This window comes from Actinia tenebrosa, unplaced genomic scaffold (assembly GCF_029948245.1).
Source record: "Actinia tenebrosa isolate PJP-AT-01 unplaced genomic scaffold, QUT_ActTen_1.0 PGA_scaffold0__85_contigs__length_37466705, whole genome shotgun sequence".
Lineage (NCBI taxonomy): Eukaryota > Metazoa > Cnidaria > Anthozoa > Actiniaria > Actiniidae > Actinia > Actinia tenebrosa.
This window is the reverse complement of record NW_028292569.1, coordinates 885642-901992: the sequence shown is the minus strand read 5'-3', so window position 1 is coordinate 901992 and position 16351 is coordinate 885642. Positions and strand designations below refer to the sequence as shown.

At 36.4% G+C, this 16351-nt stretch overlaps 1 protein-coding gene and 1 pseudogene across 2 annotated transcripts; both read right to left on the bottom strand.

Annotated features, from left to right (window-relative positions):
- Positions 1-207: 207 nt before the first annotated feature.
- On the bottom strand, positions 208-1454 carry LOC148913156 (uncharacterized). Its single transcript, XM_089025972.1, has 5 exons — positions 1432-1454; positions 1297-1355; positions 1017-1153; positions 553-718; positions 208-319 (listed from the first exon to the last, which is right to left on the bottom strand). The coding sequence occupies exons 3-5, from the start codon at positions 1084-1086 to the stop codon at positions 208-210; spliced, it is 348 nt and encodes a 115-aa protein (XP_088882098.1). The 5' UTR covers positions 1087-1153; positions 1297-1355; positions 1432-1454.
- A 5398-nt stretch (positions 1455-6852) lies between these two features.
- On the bottom strand, positions 6853-16351 carry LOC148913155 (uncharacterized; annotated as a pseudogene). The gene is made up of 15 exons (XR_016119082.1): positions 16268-16351; positions 14721-14917; positions 13939-14419; positions 13120-13379; positions 12891-13005; positions 12312-12569; positions 11249-11363; positions 10494-10907; positions 10227-10421; positions 10062-10109; positions 9716-9865; positions 9301-9401; positions 9091-9149; positions 8588-8742; positions 6853-7886 (listed from the first exon to the last, which is right to left on the bottom strand). The product of XR_016119082.1 is annotated as an uncharacterized LOC148913155 (transcript).

Genomic DNA, 16351 nt, shown 5'->3' with positions numbered 1-16351 from the left:
CTATTCCCCAGTAGTTAACGACGCGGTGTCTAAGTGCAATACTGGGCCATCATCAACATGGGAGTACTCAAGGAAGTATACAATTGGCACCTCTTTATTGCATTTTTAATTCGCCTATTCAGCATAAGACGATGACTAAGAAACTTTTTTTTGCCAGATTGAATCAGGCTAAGGATCGGACATTTCCCCGCAAGGATCAATGTTACCTTACAGCTGTTGCGGATAGTTTGTCAGATAATATTTTGGTCGGTTGCGCTCCTTGGATCTCCATGAAGGATACCAGGTTTGATCAAGATTACATGACCATACAGAACTTGACCTGTGAAATAAGAAATAAATTTACATTATACTCAATCATAGAAATATTTACTAAAACTGACCTTTGTCAGTGATAGTATAAACCTTATCCTTCATCAATACATAGTGACTAGTTTGAATACCGTTTTTTTACGCGGCCTGAATAAGCCTGAATTCAAACGTTCTTTTGTCTCTAAAGTCAAATAAGCAAGCCTAATGGGCTAGCACAATGCAAACCAGTACCAAAGTGGTTACCTGGTGATGGTGTTGCGTAGGCCGGAATAGGCACTGGCGCTGGTGGGCTGGACATTTTCTTGAGGTTGATAAGGCACCAGGGCCTTAGTTGGTCGTAGTTGATCCACTTGTTCGGTGTTTTGGGGCGGATTATAAACAGGTGGCTTTGAACCTGGTAGTTCACCGTCTGAAAAAACCAAGAAATAAAAGTCAACTAAAAATTTGGATGTGTGTGCTTGCTGGAAACGCCTTTCAGGAACAACCTCCCTCAGGGCTCTACCACGCAGAAGCTTCGCCTCTTTTTTCCAGAATCTGGACTCGATAGGAGTAAAGATTACCAAAAAGAAATTCAAAAAGAAGTTCGAGATTCTAGGGAAGGGCGCATACATGGACCGTTGATGTGCTGGCCTTAGGACATCGAATATCACCCAAAAAAAGTTCATTATTAGTTAAGCCAAAAGTAACTTATTGGAAATGGTACTTACTTAGATAGTCCTCAAAGATGGGTAAATCACCCAACATTCCTGACTTAACAAGCTGAAGAATCTTTGCCATGGGATCATAATCACCAGGCTTGAACCGCAATACGATGCGAATAAATGGATGCTCATCCGGCCCCTCACTGAACAAGCAATAACAGCACATTATAAAACGCTTAGGTTAACTACGAAGAAGATTCTACTTGTCTGCGCAAACGTTTGGGAGAATTCAGTGCAAAGTTCATTGTTTTGATTTCTTAAGACGAACTTCCCATACTGCACCTACCTGATACTCGTTACTCGGTCATCAACAAAGTTTGGCTTGTTGTCAAAAATGATTTTTACCTGGAAATATACAAATACAAATATAGCTTTCTCGAGTATTCGTTTCTTATTTCGTTAGTAATCATTAGTTACTCACAATATTTTGGATGTGGTCCTCAAGGTGTTGGTCACATTGTTGCTGCCATCGCTCAGTCTGGGTCCCAAGGACGTTTGAGCTTGATATGCGTACTGAAACTCTTGATCTAAAAAGCCAAAAAAAAAAAGACTTTTGTTAAATAAATAAGTTAAGTGATCATTGATTGATTGGAATGTAAGTGAACGCTAGAGGGAACTGGTTGTGAAACCCAGCAAACTTCAAAGGACTGGCCCTTTGTTTCGCGTTTAAGGTTGAACTGCATGCACCATAACGTGACAACGCGTTGCAGTGTAAAACAATATGGCGGACATATATGATCCACTCTGTTAACTATGACGCAGTGGAAACTGACCAAGAACCCGTTACAGAAATATCTTACATGAGAAACAACTGTCTTGTCGTATTAAATGGAAAGAATAAATGGTGTGCGCTGCGCTACTATTTCTGGATGTAATTAAGTTGCTTATTGGTGTTTTTCCTGTGGTTTGATAGATTTTCTACTGATTCTCTGGTTTCCTCCGTCCTCCAAAATCAAATCATTACGATTTGATTTTTTGGCTTTTATTTTCAGGAGGTTGAAGTTCCACTCAGTTTGACTGCGAAAAAACTGTATTTAAGAATCTATACAACCAAATGATTGTTGATGAGGATTTATAATCCTGGCACAGCCGGGCTACTTACATGGACCAGTATATACAGCAGTTGTAGGTGCCAGTGTAGTTAATACTGTTGGTGCATATGTTGGGTTACCATGAACGTCCAACAGAGACACCTTTCCTGATGTTGAGTTTTGATTTATTTGGAGTTGATGGCTTCTGGGTGTCTGTAAGATAAGCTTGATAATGAATGAAAGCTGGTAATTGTTAATTAGCCAAATGCCACTAGTTCACGAAAGAGAAAATTGCCGTTCTCTTTAAAGAAGTTAACTGGGATGATGGAAGCCATGAAAATATTCTCTTTTTCTTTTACTCACTCACTCTTTCATTCTTTCCTCTCTTCCTCCTTGATTTCTTTCTTTCTGCATTCCTTCTCCTACCCTAAGAGTACTTGAATCAAAAAATAGAGATTTTCTCCTGATCATATGATTAACTTACCAAAGATAATGAAATAGTCGGGAGACACTTCCATTCCTGAGATCCTGCCTGATTCCACGATCTCGCGTAGATGCACAAGTGGATCTTCTTCGCTTTGATCGAAATCAAACTCGATATCAGCGAGAATCTGTGGATCTTTGTCGTTGGATTTCCTGCGTAAATTGGTTAAGATTTCTTAGTTACTTTTTAAAAGAAAAAATATATATATTTGTGGGATGCATCGCCTCCCGTGAGAATGAAAGTCGAAAGACATAATGACCGCCATGTTGGAGACCATTTATTTTGTATAAGTAAATTAACATGCCAAGTAATATATACCCAAGGAATATTAGTGTAGGGCGAAACGTAGAAGAGAATAAAGTAAAATATTAGCAAATATAACTTACTTTAACGTCATGACTTTGGATTCAATGTATTCTGTATCTCCAATGAGCTCTGTGAATATCTGCGCACAGTATTAGCGTAAGATTTACTTGTGTTAACTTACAGTTTTATGGCTAATCTATTGTTCCTCTCCATGCAAATAAAGACACTGCAAACGACTTCTTTTCGTATGAGATTGTAAGAACATCTAATAAAAATGCCAATGTAAAAATGCCCCTCCCGTCTCAGTTGGTCCTATACATTTCCAAGCAACGCGAGTTCTTAGATCTTCTTTGGAACTATGAAAAAAGGGGAATCGTAAATGTGTAGTATTGTACTCACCGCATCAAGTATGTTACCATCCATCATGCGGTACGGCGTTGACGTATGATTCTCCATTGCGTCCATCCAGCTTGTTAAGAATTTTATCTCTACTTTTATAGCTTTTGCTGGAAAATGAAGAAAGGACTTACTATGTGATTGCAAAAAAATATTAGAAGGTTATATTGCAATACAGGCAACTTTCTGTCTTGCCCTTCTTCAGTTCTCTCTCTCACACCGTCAGTCTAATTGGAGATAGAAGTGCACTTGTTGACCTTGCATTATATCCTTTTCCAGGTATGACACAAAAATGCTAAAAATAGCATAAGAGTTGTAAAATATGACTTTTTTTTTCGCGGCCTAGCCCCACCCTTGAATTTCAAGACTCGCAGTTGCCTTTCTTGTGATTCCTTACTTGGTCCAACAGCTAAGCTTCTCCTCATTCTCGTGAGCTTTTTTCTGAGAAGCACGAGTTTGTCCATGTCAACATCACGGCGACGTCTTGAAAGCCATATGTTGTGCATAGCTTTGATCACAACACTTCGACGTGATCTGTGAAGCTCGGGTGATTTCATCATTGGCTTCGATTCTACCATAAAAGAAAACAGTTAGTAACTTTTTAGATAGTGCATTGCAGTTTAGTGACCACTTTTGGTGTTTTTTGTTGTCATGACTACAGCATCCTAGAGATTCCCGTAAAAGGAAGCCCCATCCAATTTCTCGGCCTATAAGTTTTGACAAGATCTCACTGCGTGACGAGGTGCGGAAAAATAGTTGTTCTATTGATGAATCCAAACCCATGAAATTCAACGTCGATCCCAATCCAATCCCATTTGTCATTTCATTCCTTCCGCAATGTCGCTCTTTTGTATGACTCTTTGCTAACAATGGTTGCTAAGCGACAGTTATATTGTTGTATATCTTTATGAAAATAAATGTTCAAACATAATGCCAAGTAGTAATTGATATCATGAGATTCATGCAAATGCTTCATGATTATTTTCTTTTTCTTGTTTATCAGAGCCATGCAAGAATTCTGGTGTTGAAAATGCTGCCTTCTGCAACTAGATGTATTCTCTGTCTCAAGGAAGAGTATTGTATGAAGGACTTTGCAACTGACATGGTTTCAAGACATCATACACGCATGCGCAACATATTGTATTGGACTCACCTGTGAGAGAATTGGTCACCAATTGAATGGTAAGTACTGTACAAAATATTAGCAGTTTCATGTTTATTTTAATTCCTTAAAAACAAATAAACAAAAAGTACGTCAAAATACATAAACTATATTTCATACTTCGCTTAATAGATGTTAATGTTAGGAACAAAGTATTTGCTTATACAGTACAACTTCGCACAGGTCGATGAAAATACATGTGTATTCTGATAATTCCGAAGTGTTTGCTAAAACCAATAATATTTACAAATTCTTAGTGAAACAAACGCTTTCTCCTCCGTCTCCGACACCGTGGTATACTGGTATATCTTATAAACAAGAAATCCGGTTCGATGGTCACCATATAATATTACGTTAATTTTCGTTCCAAAATCTCTTTTATCTGATTAATCAAAAAACCTGGCGATCCAGTGCAAAGCGTTTAACTTTGGCTTCCCACTTCAAGCCACATCCTATAGTACCTGTATGATAATGTTTTACACGTACAAATCGGCAAATATAATGTCTTTAGACCACAATATCTAAAAGACAAATCAGTCTTCTTTCATTCACTTTCTATTCTTAACAAATATCTGGTTACCTTGCACGTATTTATTGATAGGATTAATGACATATTACCGCATTAATCTTTGATCGCGCGCGCAATGAAAGTTTTCCCTTTTCAATCTTTGGTTATAACTCTTTGATTAATTCTTTCTGATTTACTATAAAATGTATTGAATTCTATCAAAATATGAAAATAAATGGGTTTACGGATATAATAATTTAAATTTAGACTGGCAGTAAATGACATAAATAATTATGTCATTTTGAATCAGTGAGAATAAAGAATAAAATAACAAAAATGAAAACTGCTGATTCTTGAAAATAATCGAAGTCATATCCAACAAACGAAATAAAGTTCCCAAAGATAGTATATAAAAAGTGGTATAAATTAGTTTAATAACAAAATATCTGTAGAAAGAGTAGTAACCGGCTAGGATAGAGATTCGTGATAAATAAGGATATATAAACAAGCGGCCTTCAAATCAGTTCAAACCCTCATTTGAGTCAGTTTTTTCCTCTCGTCTAACAAACCATATACGAGTTTAACCAGATCCTACGCATTCTATGTGTATAAGAAATATCTAACATTAAGAACATAGATTTTTTACTAACCTTATAACTTTATATACCAACGAGAATGACAACGGTTCCTTTATCAGCTATGGACCATAGGGGCTTTCAAACACCGCAATAACACCCGAGTCCCATGATCAATCCACTATATCGCTTTTAAGTCTATCCTTTATGCTGTTTTTGTGATTTTCCTTTGTCTTACAAAGATTAAAATTGCTATTTCTAAATTAGAGCCGATTTTTAAAGTAAGGTTAGCGAGAGAGAACGGGATGGAAGCCAGAGATGAAAGTTGTGCATAATTGATGCCCGAATGACAAAGATCAACGAATGGATTTCCACGTAAAAACAAAATATGTACCAGTACGAGTACCCGTTGATCAACCGGTATCTACTCGTCTCTTTTCTGCTTGGATGGGGCTCCTCTGAATTCGTTACCGAACTTTTTAAACAAGCCGTGTGTGTTCAGAAAACTTCTTCTGGTGCTGCATTGTTAGTGACCTGTTTCATCAACTAACATTTCGATGAAAGATCAAAAGTGTACTAACAGAGAAAAGGAAGAAAATAGTAGAAAATAGATTCAAGTATAGTCCTCCTTGGTGTCCTAGAAGTACAAGTATCCCAAACAAGTACATAATTATTGAAAATTTTTGCTTATTGTTATTTCTACGAATAGTTCTATGGGATTCGCAAAATTTGTACGCCTTTCAAATTCACCTGTTTTTTTGATATGTTTATAATCTTGGTTTAAATAAGTCTCACGCATGTCTTCTCGATTTTATTCTAGACGAGACAAACATTGCAAAAACTTCAGAAATATTTCAGTCTTGGTTATTTTTGTTGGTAATTGGCAATTTTCTGTTTTTGTTGCTCTCAGAACCTTCCAATATCAACTGCCAACAAAAAAAATCAGTTCTTTCTCTTAAAATTTCTCTCCAACTTTTTATTCAAAAATATCCTTCATATTATACATCAACAAGAACAATAAATAGATTTTTTTCTCAGTATATAGATGCTTTTATTATTTTTCTGTATTTATAATGTTTCTATGGTTTACTAAATGGAAAGAGATGAAACTATCCAAAAGACACTTGATCGTTAAAGAGAAGTATCGACACACATCAGGGACTACTATCAAACCAACACCCGTAATACTCCGCCCTGAAATGTAACCATAGACCTGAAAGGAAAAGAATTTATGACGCAGAAAGTATTATATTGAGATACCTTGTTATGGGTCTGTAGCAACGAAAAGTATGAGTCTAGTTTTCACTCGAAAAAAGGAGGCGGAAAATGAGGGGTAAGGGAAAGAAAAATATATCAAATAAAATAAAATAAATGAATCGCTTTAGCTCAGACATCTAAGCTTTAATTTCCTATAGAATGTGTATAGTCAAAACACCAATATTACATTGACCAGGCAATTTCAGCAGTATTAACTTATTTCGAAGATGCTGCTAATAATCAATTGAGGCTATCTCTTATTCTATCGATAAATTTGCCTTTGGATGCAAGTCACAGCAAATAGTTTATATTGGTAGAGTGGGAAGGGATGCTTATTCGCCCGTCTCATCGACCTGCTGTAAGCTGATCAAGCGATGTTCCAACCAATGGAGCGATGTATCTTACTATTCCTCTACCAGTTATTTGGTTGGCGAGTCGGAAAAGAAAAAGAATGTGGCTTATAGAAGGAAGGTTAGGTTTCTGATCTCACTATCAGTCGCTCGTTAACTACAGAGCTTGAGGGCTAATAAATCATTGCGTGCATTACTGTCATGTGTTTATCTTTGTAAAACAAAATCATACGTATGTGAGTATATAGCATGCTTCACGTTGAATACAAGTTTGACTACAATCAGTAAGAATATAGCACTGATGCAAACACGAATTTGGTTATATATGCTATAAATCGTACTAATTAACAAATATCGAGTATTGCTTTTTTTCGAGCGAGAGCTCTATGATTACTAGGGTAATCTTGGCCAACAGGTAAAACAAGTCATCAAACTGACATTACAAGAACGATTCACTCAATATTAATTACAACTAAGTATGAAATATGACGTTATATATGGAGTGATGACATCTGAAATTTCCTTGGGCTGTAATCTATGCCTGTAATTCATATGCAGGATTGCCGTGAAAAGCTTTGTTTTCGAAACTCTTGGTTTCATCGCATTTCTGCCTCGTTTCCTTCATCTCCATCTTGTTTTCTTCGTCGCATGGTATTATTTTGTTAGCACCAGATAGTGACCTTTTTCTGGCTTCAATTTGCCGAGAGCTGGTTCTTATTCTGACTATGATCACCACTACCACTATGAGGACTGCGGCAATACCGATGGCAACCAATAGAGGAACCAGAATGTTTGTCGGTTTTTCATCTGAAAATATCAATTGTAATAATATCAAACACCATAAATCATGTTTGTATATCATGAGTGCGTAGTTATGGCATAGGAAGAGACCGGTAAGTACAACTGAAATTTATCAGTCTGGTCAGTAACGGTGCGCCATGTCTATTTTTATTTTAAGACAACTACATATATTAAAGAATTGCACAATGCCGATCCGTTATAACTAAAGCTACGCTTGAGGTAATCAGTTCTAGTCTTAGGAATTTTAAGTTTTTTCTCAAAATTTCTAAATTCGTGAGAAGTATTTTTCAAGGTAAACAAGGGGAACCAGCAGTGTGGCCATTCAAGGATTTGTACATCATGGCGGCTTTTTGTTAACTCCTTTTGATTTTGATATGTAGTTTGTCAACCAAAGAGCCTTTTGAGTAACACAGACTTCAGAGCTAGCGTCAAAACGGCTTTGCGCCGTAATTAGTAGGTTCCTAACTGCAAATATCTGCGTACAAATAATAGTCTGCTCGTGCGCATTAGACTATTTGCTCTGCATATGACGCTAGTTCTGAATTGTTGCTCAAAAGGCTTGGTTTTGACAAACTACACATCAAAAGGAGTAAAGAAAAGCCACCATGGTGTACAAATCCTTAAACGCCCTTAATCCAGCTATATATACAGCATGGCAAAAAAGCAAACAAAAAAAATTTTTTTAGTGGTCTTTTAAATAATTTTACCATCCTTGTCTTGATTTTGAACAATCCTCAAAGAAGTCGGTTCAACCTCCAAGTTTCCCATTTTCCCATCTTTTATCCTATTTTTGATGGGTAGCAGAACATCTTCAAGATTGGAGTTGAAAACTAGAAGCATTTCAGCAATAACGCTTCCTTCTCTATAAAGAAAAAAGCTGGATAGTCAGCTTGGTTTATTAACCGGTTTTAGTCAAATCCAACTAGCGATCTATCATCAATGCTGCATTCTGATTGGATAAGCTACTAGTAGGCTATAAGTTATAGCCGCCCTACTAGTAGCGAAAAGTGCCAGCTTTGAAAACCAAAAAACTAAATGGAACTTTAATTCAACATTTGTTTGCATCTAAATATTTGACTGACTAGTTAGATTTCACTAAAACGATTAGTCCTGTCGCCCTCATGGCCTGTGAGTTAATAGCTATTGACTCATTGCCCATTCGTCCTCGAGTACTAATTGCAAAAAGAAATGGAAAGGAAATAAGATTTACCTAAACGATATAATCTTAACCTCAATTAGGTTCTTACTTCTTGCATAAGCTAACAAAATCTGAAACGAAGTCACAAAAGTGCGTTAGCAGCCGACTTTGTTCTTACCAACAATTCTTACCAATGTTCTTCTCTTTCTGACATTTTAAATCTGTAAGTAAGTTAGGTTTGATTTGTTTTTAATTTGTTTAGAGTTACTCATTCAAGGCTACCTCTTTCTTCAATGTCTGGGCAAGCTTGATAAAAGATTCACTACTCTTGTCCTTCAGTTTTTCTGTCCATTCTTTTCGTAATCGTAACTCAACCTTAAGCCCTGTATGTATGGGAATGGAATGAAAGGATAACATGAGTGCAATTCGACTAAAAAATATGTTCCTCCCTTTCAATCTCCCTCCCCTCCTTTCCTGTTTCGAGCCAGCCAGTTTCTATTTTTCCTTTAATTTGTTACTCATTAAAGTTCTAAATAAACATAGAAACAAGCAGAAATCTAAAGAACGAACTGATGCATGGAACGAATGGATGGATGGATGAAATCATTTGATTATATACACTTAATAATGCACAATATCGTACTTAATTTTTCAAACATCAACAATTGCAAACGTATAAAAATACATCAGGTCTTACTGGTGTTTTCACCGTTAGCCTGAGTTGTAAAACTCTCAGACGGTTTTATTCCAGAGGTTGAAGAAAACGTTTCTATTCCAGTAGTTGTATAAGCAGACGTTTCTTTTTCAGTGGTTGTAAAAAATGGCGTTTCTTTTTCAGTTGGATAAGCTGTTTATAAAAAAACGTAATTGATAATGTTTAGGGTACATTTATAAAGGATTACATCAAAAGTCAGAAAAATTACCAGTAAGAGTATATTTTGTTCTATTCCTATTTGTTCATAAAAGCTATACAATGAGCAGCAAGTTTCTTAAAAGAGTCAAAATTCCGAATAACAAAACATCTGGCAAATATAAACACTAACCTTTGTCTGTTGATGTAGTAGCTGTTTCAGTTGTGGTCAAATACGGCACTAAAAATGTTAAGGAAAAGGTGACGAACGCTAATACACTGTAATAATTATCATATAATAATTAACATATGATGTCTTTTAGTTAATAAAAGAAATGAAGGTTTTAACTTTTCCTACCTAAGCATGTTTTTCCGTCGCCGGTGTATCCGGGAGGGCAGGGACCACAAGTTAAATTACCGTTGGTGTCGGTACATCGCACTCCAGGATAGCAGGAATGATTACTACAACGGATCTCTTCCTGATCACAGTAAGGCCCTTTAAAGCCAACATTACATCGGCAGGTGTAGTTATTGACTCCATCGATACAAACACCTATTGTAACATATACAGAAATTTGTCTAAATATTTTTTAACTTTTTAAAGTAATTTTGAAACTTATCTTACCATTTCCACAGTTAACGCCATTGCAGTCATTAATGTTTTGCTCACAGTTTGGTCCAGAGAATCCTCGAAGGCAGTTGCAATAGTACTGTCCAGATCCCCGTGGGTGGTAGGGGTGGGGAACACACTGACCACCGTTCCGACAAGGACATTGTAATATACGTACTGTGATATTCAATGTATCAAATGCTCCACACTCATCCGTAACTTTCAGATTAAATCCTTGATTACCATTCGATGTCACGTTCCATCTCAGTAAACCAGATTTAATGAATGTGTAGTCGTGAGCCGTAGAACGGAGTAGAGAGTATGTTACTGGACGGTTATCAGGGTCTTTCGAAAGAAGTTGGAGAATAAGATATTCTCCTTTAATAGCAAAGTATGTTTGATTGGAAGTGAACTTTGGCGCACGGTTTCCTTGAAATAATAATAGAATAATAATAAATGATATAGAAGGAAGGAAGAAGTGAAGGATAGATCTCCTCGGCTCGGGTGCAATGTTCTGCCATTTCAGACCACGTGTCATTCCCTAGAGTATCATTTCTTTGTTTAACACTTGCGCTCGGTTGCGCATGAGAAGACACATGAATATGGATACAAATCAAATGAAGAATCTCATTCTCTTGGGAATAATACGTGTTCTGAAATTGGAAAAGTTTACGCCCGAGTCGAGGAGGTCTATAAATCGTTACGTTACAGAAATTAATCTTAAGAATTTGACATGACATTGTTAATTATTTCGATACTTATAAAGTAACCTTTTCTTGGAGTCCAGGAATGCTGGTCGTCACTCGGGATGCACTGCTGGCACCAGTCTAACGGATTTGATTGAAGTGCAGCAAAACAGTGTCCGCTGATAATGCACGATTCTTTCTGTATAAACATACAGTCGGCAAACGATTAAAAACCAGATGAAACAACAGTGTTATTAAGGATGTTCATGGGCAAAAGTTCCCATCGTCTGATTTTTTTTAAAAATTTACATGATGAAACTACATTATTCTAGAAGTAAAATAAGCATATAAAAAAATGAGGGTCACCGACTTCGTTTAGTCATCAGAATGCGTGGAAGTTTACCCTTTTACGGTAAAAACGCGAGAACAAAGTAGACGTGGAAAGCTGTCAAAAATAAGCCATCTTTTAATGAAAAAAGGAATTGATCGTCCCCATTCCCCCAGAACTCTAGAAAATAACCAAATAATTAGTTAGCTGATAGAAATGTTCAACGATTATTCGCCGAAGGCGAAGTGAATATCGGGGAATATTTACCGAGACGCAAGTCTTGTATTTTCGACGCAAGTGAGCATAATAAATAATGGAGAGAGAATTTTTTTCCCCCAATTTTATTTATCTTTGCAAGCGGCACAAATCGACAAACAAGCGTGCGCGTGCGCGTGCACGCTATATTCACCTGTAGGTGAATATAGTAGCATAGGACATACTAGTAAATTGTGACCAATGAGCGCGCCGGACATGTAAATATGTAATTTCGATTTGATCCCATCGTCAGATGTTTTTAATTTCCCCCTAAAGTTGGGTGTAAAGTACTTTTAAAAATGAAATGAGGAAGGTGAGTCCCCGAATTTATTTTAGAGCTATAGAAAGGATGGGCGAATAATACCTATGAAGTGCCCTCACCTAAGTACTTAGTCTTCTTTCTCGTAAAGGAATTTTTGAATAGAAAAGTAGTAAGGTGGAATATCAATTTGAAATAAGACGAGGACATAACTTATTGAATTTTTACTCTTACAGCAGAATGCTTAGAACTGTATCGTAGTTACGCCTGACATAATTCATAAACAAAAAACTTTAGTTACTCACCTTCAGAGTGCAGTTCATTGATTTACTACAGTTTAAGCAGACAGAGTCATAGGAAACAAACTTTAGCTGCCTTGCACTTGTTCTTACGCCATCATTTGATACTGAAATCAAAAGTCCGCCTGCAGGGGTACCATCGTTTTCATAATCATCAATTGTGGTGGGAGGGTCAGGAAGGTTACATTTTACTACCTATAGGTCTGTCATTTTTCCGGGTAGTTTTATAGTTGATGTCCTTGGCGACCAATTTCCTTTAAAAACCTAATGATAACGTGTTGCTTGTCTTAGTCAGAAGTCATGTAATTTGAAAATATACTAAACTAAGCATAACATATTTAGGTACGTTTTTGGTTTCAGTTAACTGCCAGTAATTAATCCCCTGCACCGCACTAGGACTGTAACTTTCTGCGAATGCCTCAGTTCACATTTTATCCTACAATAAGTTGTTTTATAACAGCCAAAAAAAGCTAGTAGCATTTTGTTCAAATTTTAAAATTGTAGAGATTTAAAACTGATGTCTTCTTTTTATTCTTTTTCGTTACTCTTACGAAATTTGGTAAAACGATTTCCCTTGTAATTTACCTTGAACTCTTTTATGTGACATGTTATATTCTCGGAGCTAATGAAATCCTGACCAAAGATATCAGTTTTCTTGCACGGTCTTTCACGAATATCACATAGTCCTCCATCGTAAATTCTAAAGTAAGAATTTTAAAAGAAACCAAGACGATTTAACTTTCAGACATTCATGCAGGCCAATTAAAACGTTAAGGTCTAGTGGAGCTTTCCCCAGACAGTTAAATTAACATACCCCAGCAATTCAGGAACTGCGCTAGTTTCCATTGAGCAATCAATTGCAGTAAAACCTTCATCGCATATGCAGGTTCTATTTGAGCAGTTTCCATGTCCACTACAGTCGTTTGGGCACAAGTTTTCGCCGATCTCCATTGGGGGGACCATGTTTCCATTAGAATCATTAGAATAAAGAGATAAATTTTTCAAAGAAAACATTTCACATTGACTTTTCATAAAATCAAAAGCCGAATCCGCAAAGACAATATCGCCTGTTAGCTGAAAGATAATTTTTTTGGTATTAGACAATAAACATTAAAAGATATTTGCACTGTATATCTGGCTTACATGATAGCTATTTTGTAGGGCTTATAGACCCCTTGCACTGAATCCCTAGAGGAACTGTTCTGGTGGACAAAACACATAGGCTGTCTTTTCTTATGCAAAAAAATCCAATCTAGAGCAATTCCTCTCGGGACTCAGTGCAAGGGGTCTATAGCGCAATATCATTGCAATGCTTTTTCTTTCCCGGGAAGAATCTTTTTGTTGGGCAGGCACTGAGTTGCCCTACAACGTGGCTGCCGTTAAACCTTTGTATAAGTCGTTGATTTCTAAAAAGTAGAAGAAAAGCAAAAAAGGAAGAAAAGAGAAAGCACACGGAAAAAAGAAATGAAGATAAAATAAACAGAGGTAATGAAGAGGCATTGAACAAGACTTGAAACATGGGCTGTAGGAGAATGTTTGGTTTGAGACGGGAAAAATGCTTGTTATTAGACCAAATAAATCAAAAACCAAATATTCTCCTACAGCCCATGGTCAAACTCGACGCTATACTGACCTCTAAATCAGTGACACATTGTAGCATGGCTAATGTTAAATTTGTACCAGGAACTTCTTCGCAAACCTTTCCTGCGGTGGAATCTTCAATGACTTTTTTACAAATTCTGGTCGCGTTTTCTTTTGACATGCCATTCACGATCCTAGCGGATCGTCTATTGCGGAAACGATGAATGGCGTGTTTTGCATCTTTTTCATCAACAAAGAAGCTGCGATCCTCGTAATCAATGATGTCATCACTGTACCACCGACTGTCTACAGATCGTCGATTAATCTTTTGACCAAACCTATTTAGTGCGGTTGTTACATCTTCTGGGTGATTTGATGAAGTATATCCCTGAAAATGGTTTGTTGTATCGAAGCAACTATCTTTTGATATTTTATGAATTGGTCCTACAGGACAAGTGCAAGCCATTCCATCATCTGCTTTCCTTTTAACAATTTCTGGCAAAGCCTCGAAAAGACTTTTACTTGTGTCCACTCTAGATTTTTAAATCATGATTGGTTCAGAATTAAAGATAAATGTAATTTGTAGCAAGCAAAGTTAAGCGAGGCACGCGGAAGCACGACCCAGCGAATCCAGCGAGAAGCCTTTCGGGTATTGGAGTGGCATATAAAGTTAGTGCTGATTGATTATGTTTTATGTTTTTCAAACTTAAAACATTTTAGCCTATAATATCTTACTACTTTTCCCCCTAACTTGGTGCAATCAAACAATGAGTTTTTTTTATACCATTATTTTTTTACGTAACTTTGTAACCGCTGCAAATTCACTTGACTCACCTCATACTATCTCCAAAGGAATTCGCATCGTGAAATACTTGTCCATTGTGTTTGAAATCATCATCTTGGTCACCGTTAAAGTTACCACATAACCCAGATATTTTACTTCTTTTATCAGGTTTTGGAGCAAAAACTTTGACACTCATCCCCCAACTAGTACGCGTAGCAATGATTTGAGTCCCCGATGATAGAATTACCTGAAATAACGGCATTATATTACGGAATTTCTGGTTAAATTAATAGAAAAAATACCTTATTTATTAAGAGGAAATTTTTTTCAATAATGAGCAATAATGGCAAAAAGCGCCAAAAACTAGACTTTCGTATGAGTTTTGATCCCAATTTTAGAATAAAATTTTTGCTTTGGGTTAACACTTTGATTCCACTTTCATCGGTCATCTCCACTTCCAAGCAAGTTAAACTTTCTGAATAACAACATTTTAGCCTTGTACTACAGCCTTTCTTTTTTTCTTTAGTTTTTGGCGCTCGCTGCTTGAATACGAAAAGAATCAGTCTCTCTTTATCCAAACTAGATGTAGCTTCTGAATATCTTTAAAACATTATTTTTCAGGATAAGGTATATAGATCTTAATCGAATAAGGTATTCATTATCCAACTGAGCTTACTTTTTCCCAACTAAGAAGGCTTTTTAAAATAAAACAATATTCTTTAAGAAACCAGTTTTCAAAACCGGTTTTTTACTGTACAAAATATCCTAGAGTACGAATATTTAGCAATTATTTTTTAGCAAAAATAAGTTACTATGTACACAAGTTGGTATATGCTAAAGCAATTATCGCCTCAGGCTCAGTGAATATCGGGGAATATTTACCGAGACGCGAGTCTTCGAGCGGAGAGGTAGAATATTCTCCATACTCACTGAGCCTGAGGCGAATAACCAACTTTACAGAGTAACTTATTTTTATATACAATAATTCAATAAAAACAAACAAACAGAAACTTGCCTCTTCCAATTTTGTCAGTCCTCGGAATGTTTTCAAATTGCCTATACCTATACTAATTGTACTCCTCTTGTCCAATCAGAATCGAGTAATTTTGTTCAGCGTATTATAAAATATAAAATTGAATGCTTTACGAGGGTTTTTATGGGAAAATGCTCTGGCTGGCAAGAGCTTAACAGCTAACACTTTTCCTATACAAATTCTTATAAAATATTTGGTAATAGATAGTACGCGCTCCCTGATTAGTCGGAAACTGTGCTTTATTAGTGAACGGAAAATCATCAATAAACACAAATTATCCTCTAGATCTTACAAATGTGGAGGCGCTCTTTTTAATTTCTGGTTCCTACATCAGATACATACGTACATAGATTATCATTATCATACATCTTCATTGTCATCATCGTCGTCACGGTCGCGGTCGTCGCGGTCGCCTTTATCAGCATTATATGTATACAAGAGAATACTTAATATTCTCTTGACGTATACCATAGTTAATAGATTAGATCTGCTAATTATGATTATACATTTTGATTTTTTTTTAAATAAAAAAACAGGGTAATGTAGCAGGCAAAAGGGACTTACTTGATATTTAACTGATGAACCGGTCAACGTTCTGTAAACATGAGTTCCATGTGAAATTGGTCTTGGTACATATGCTTTAAATCT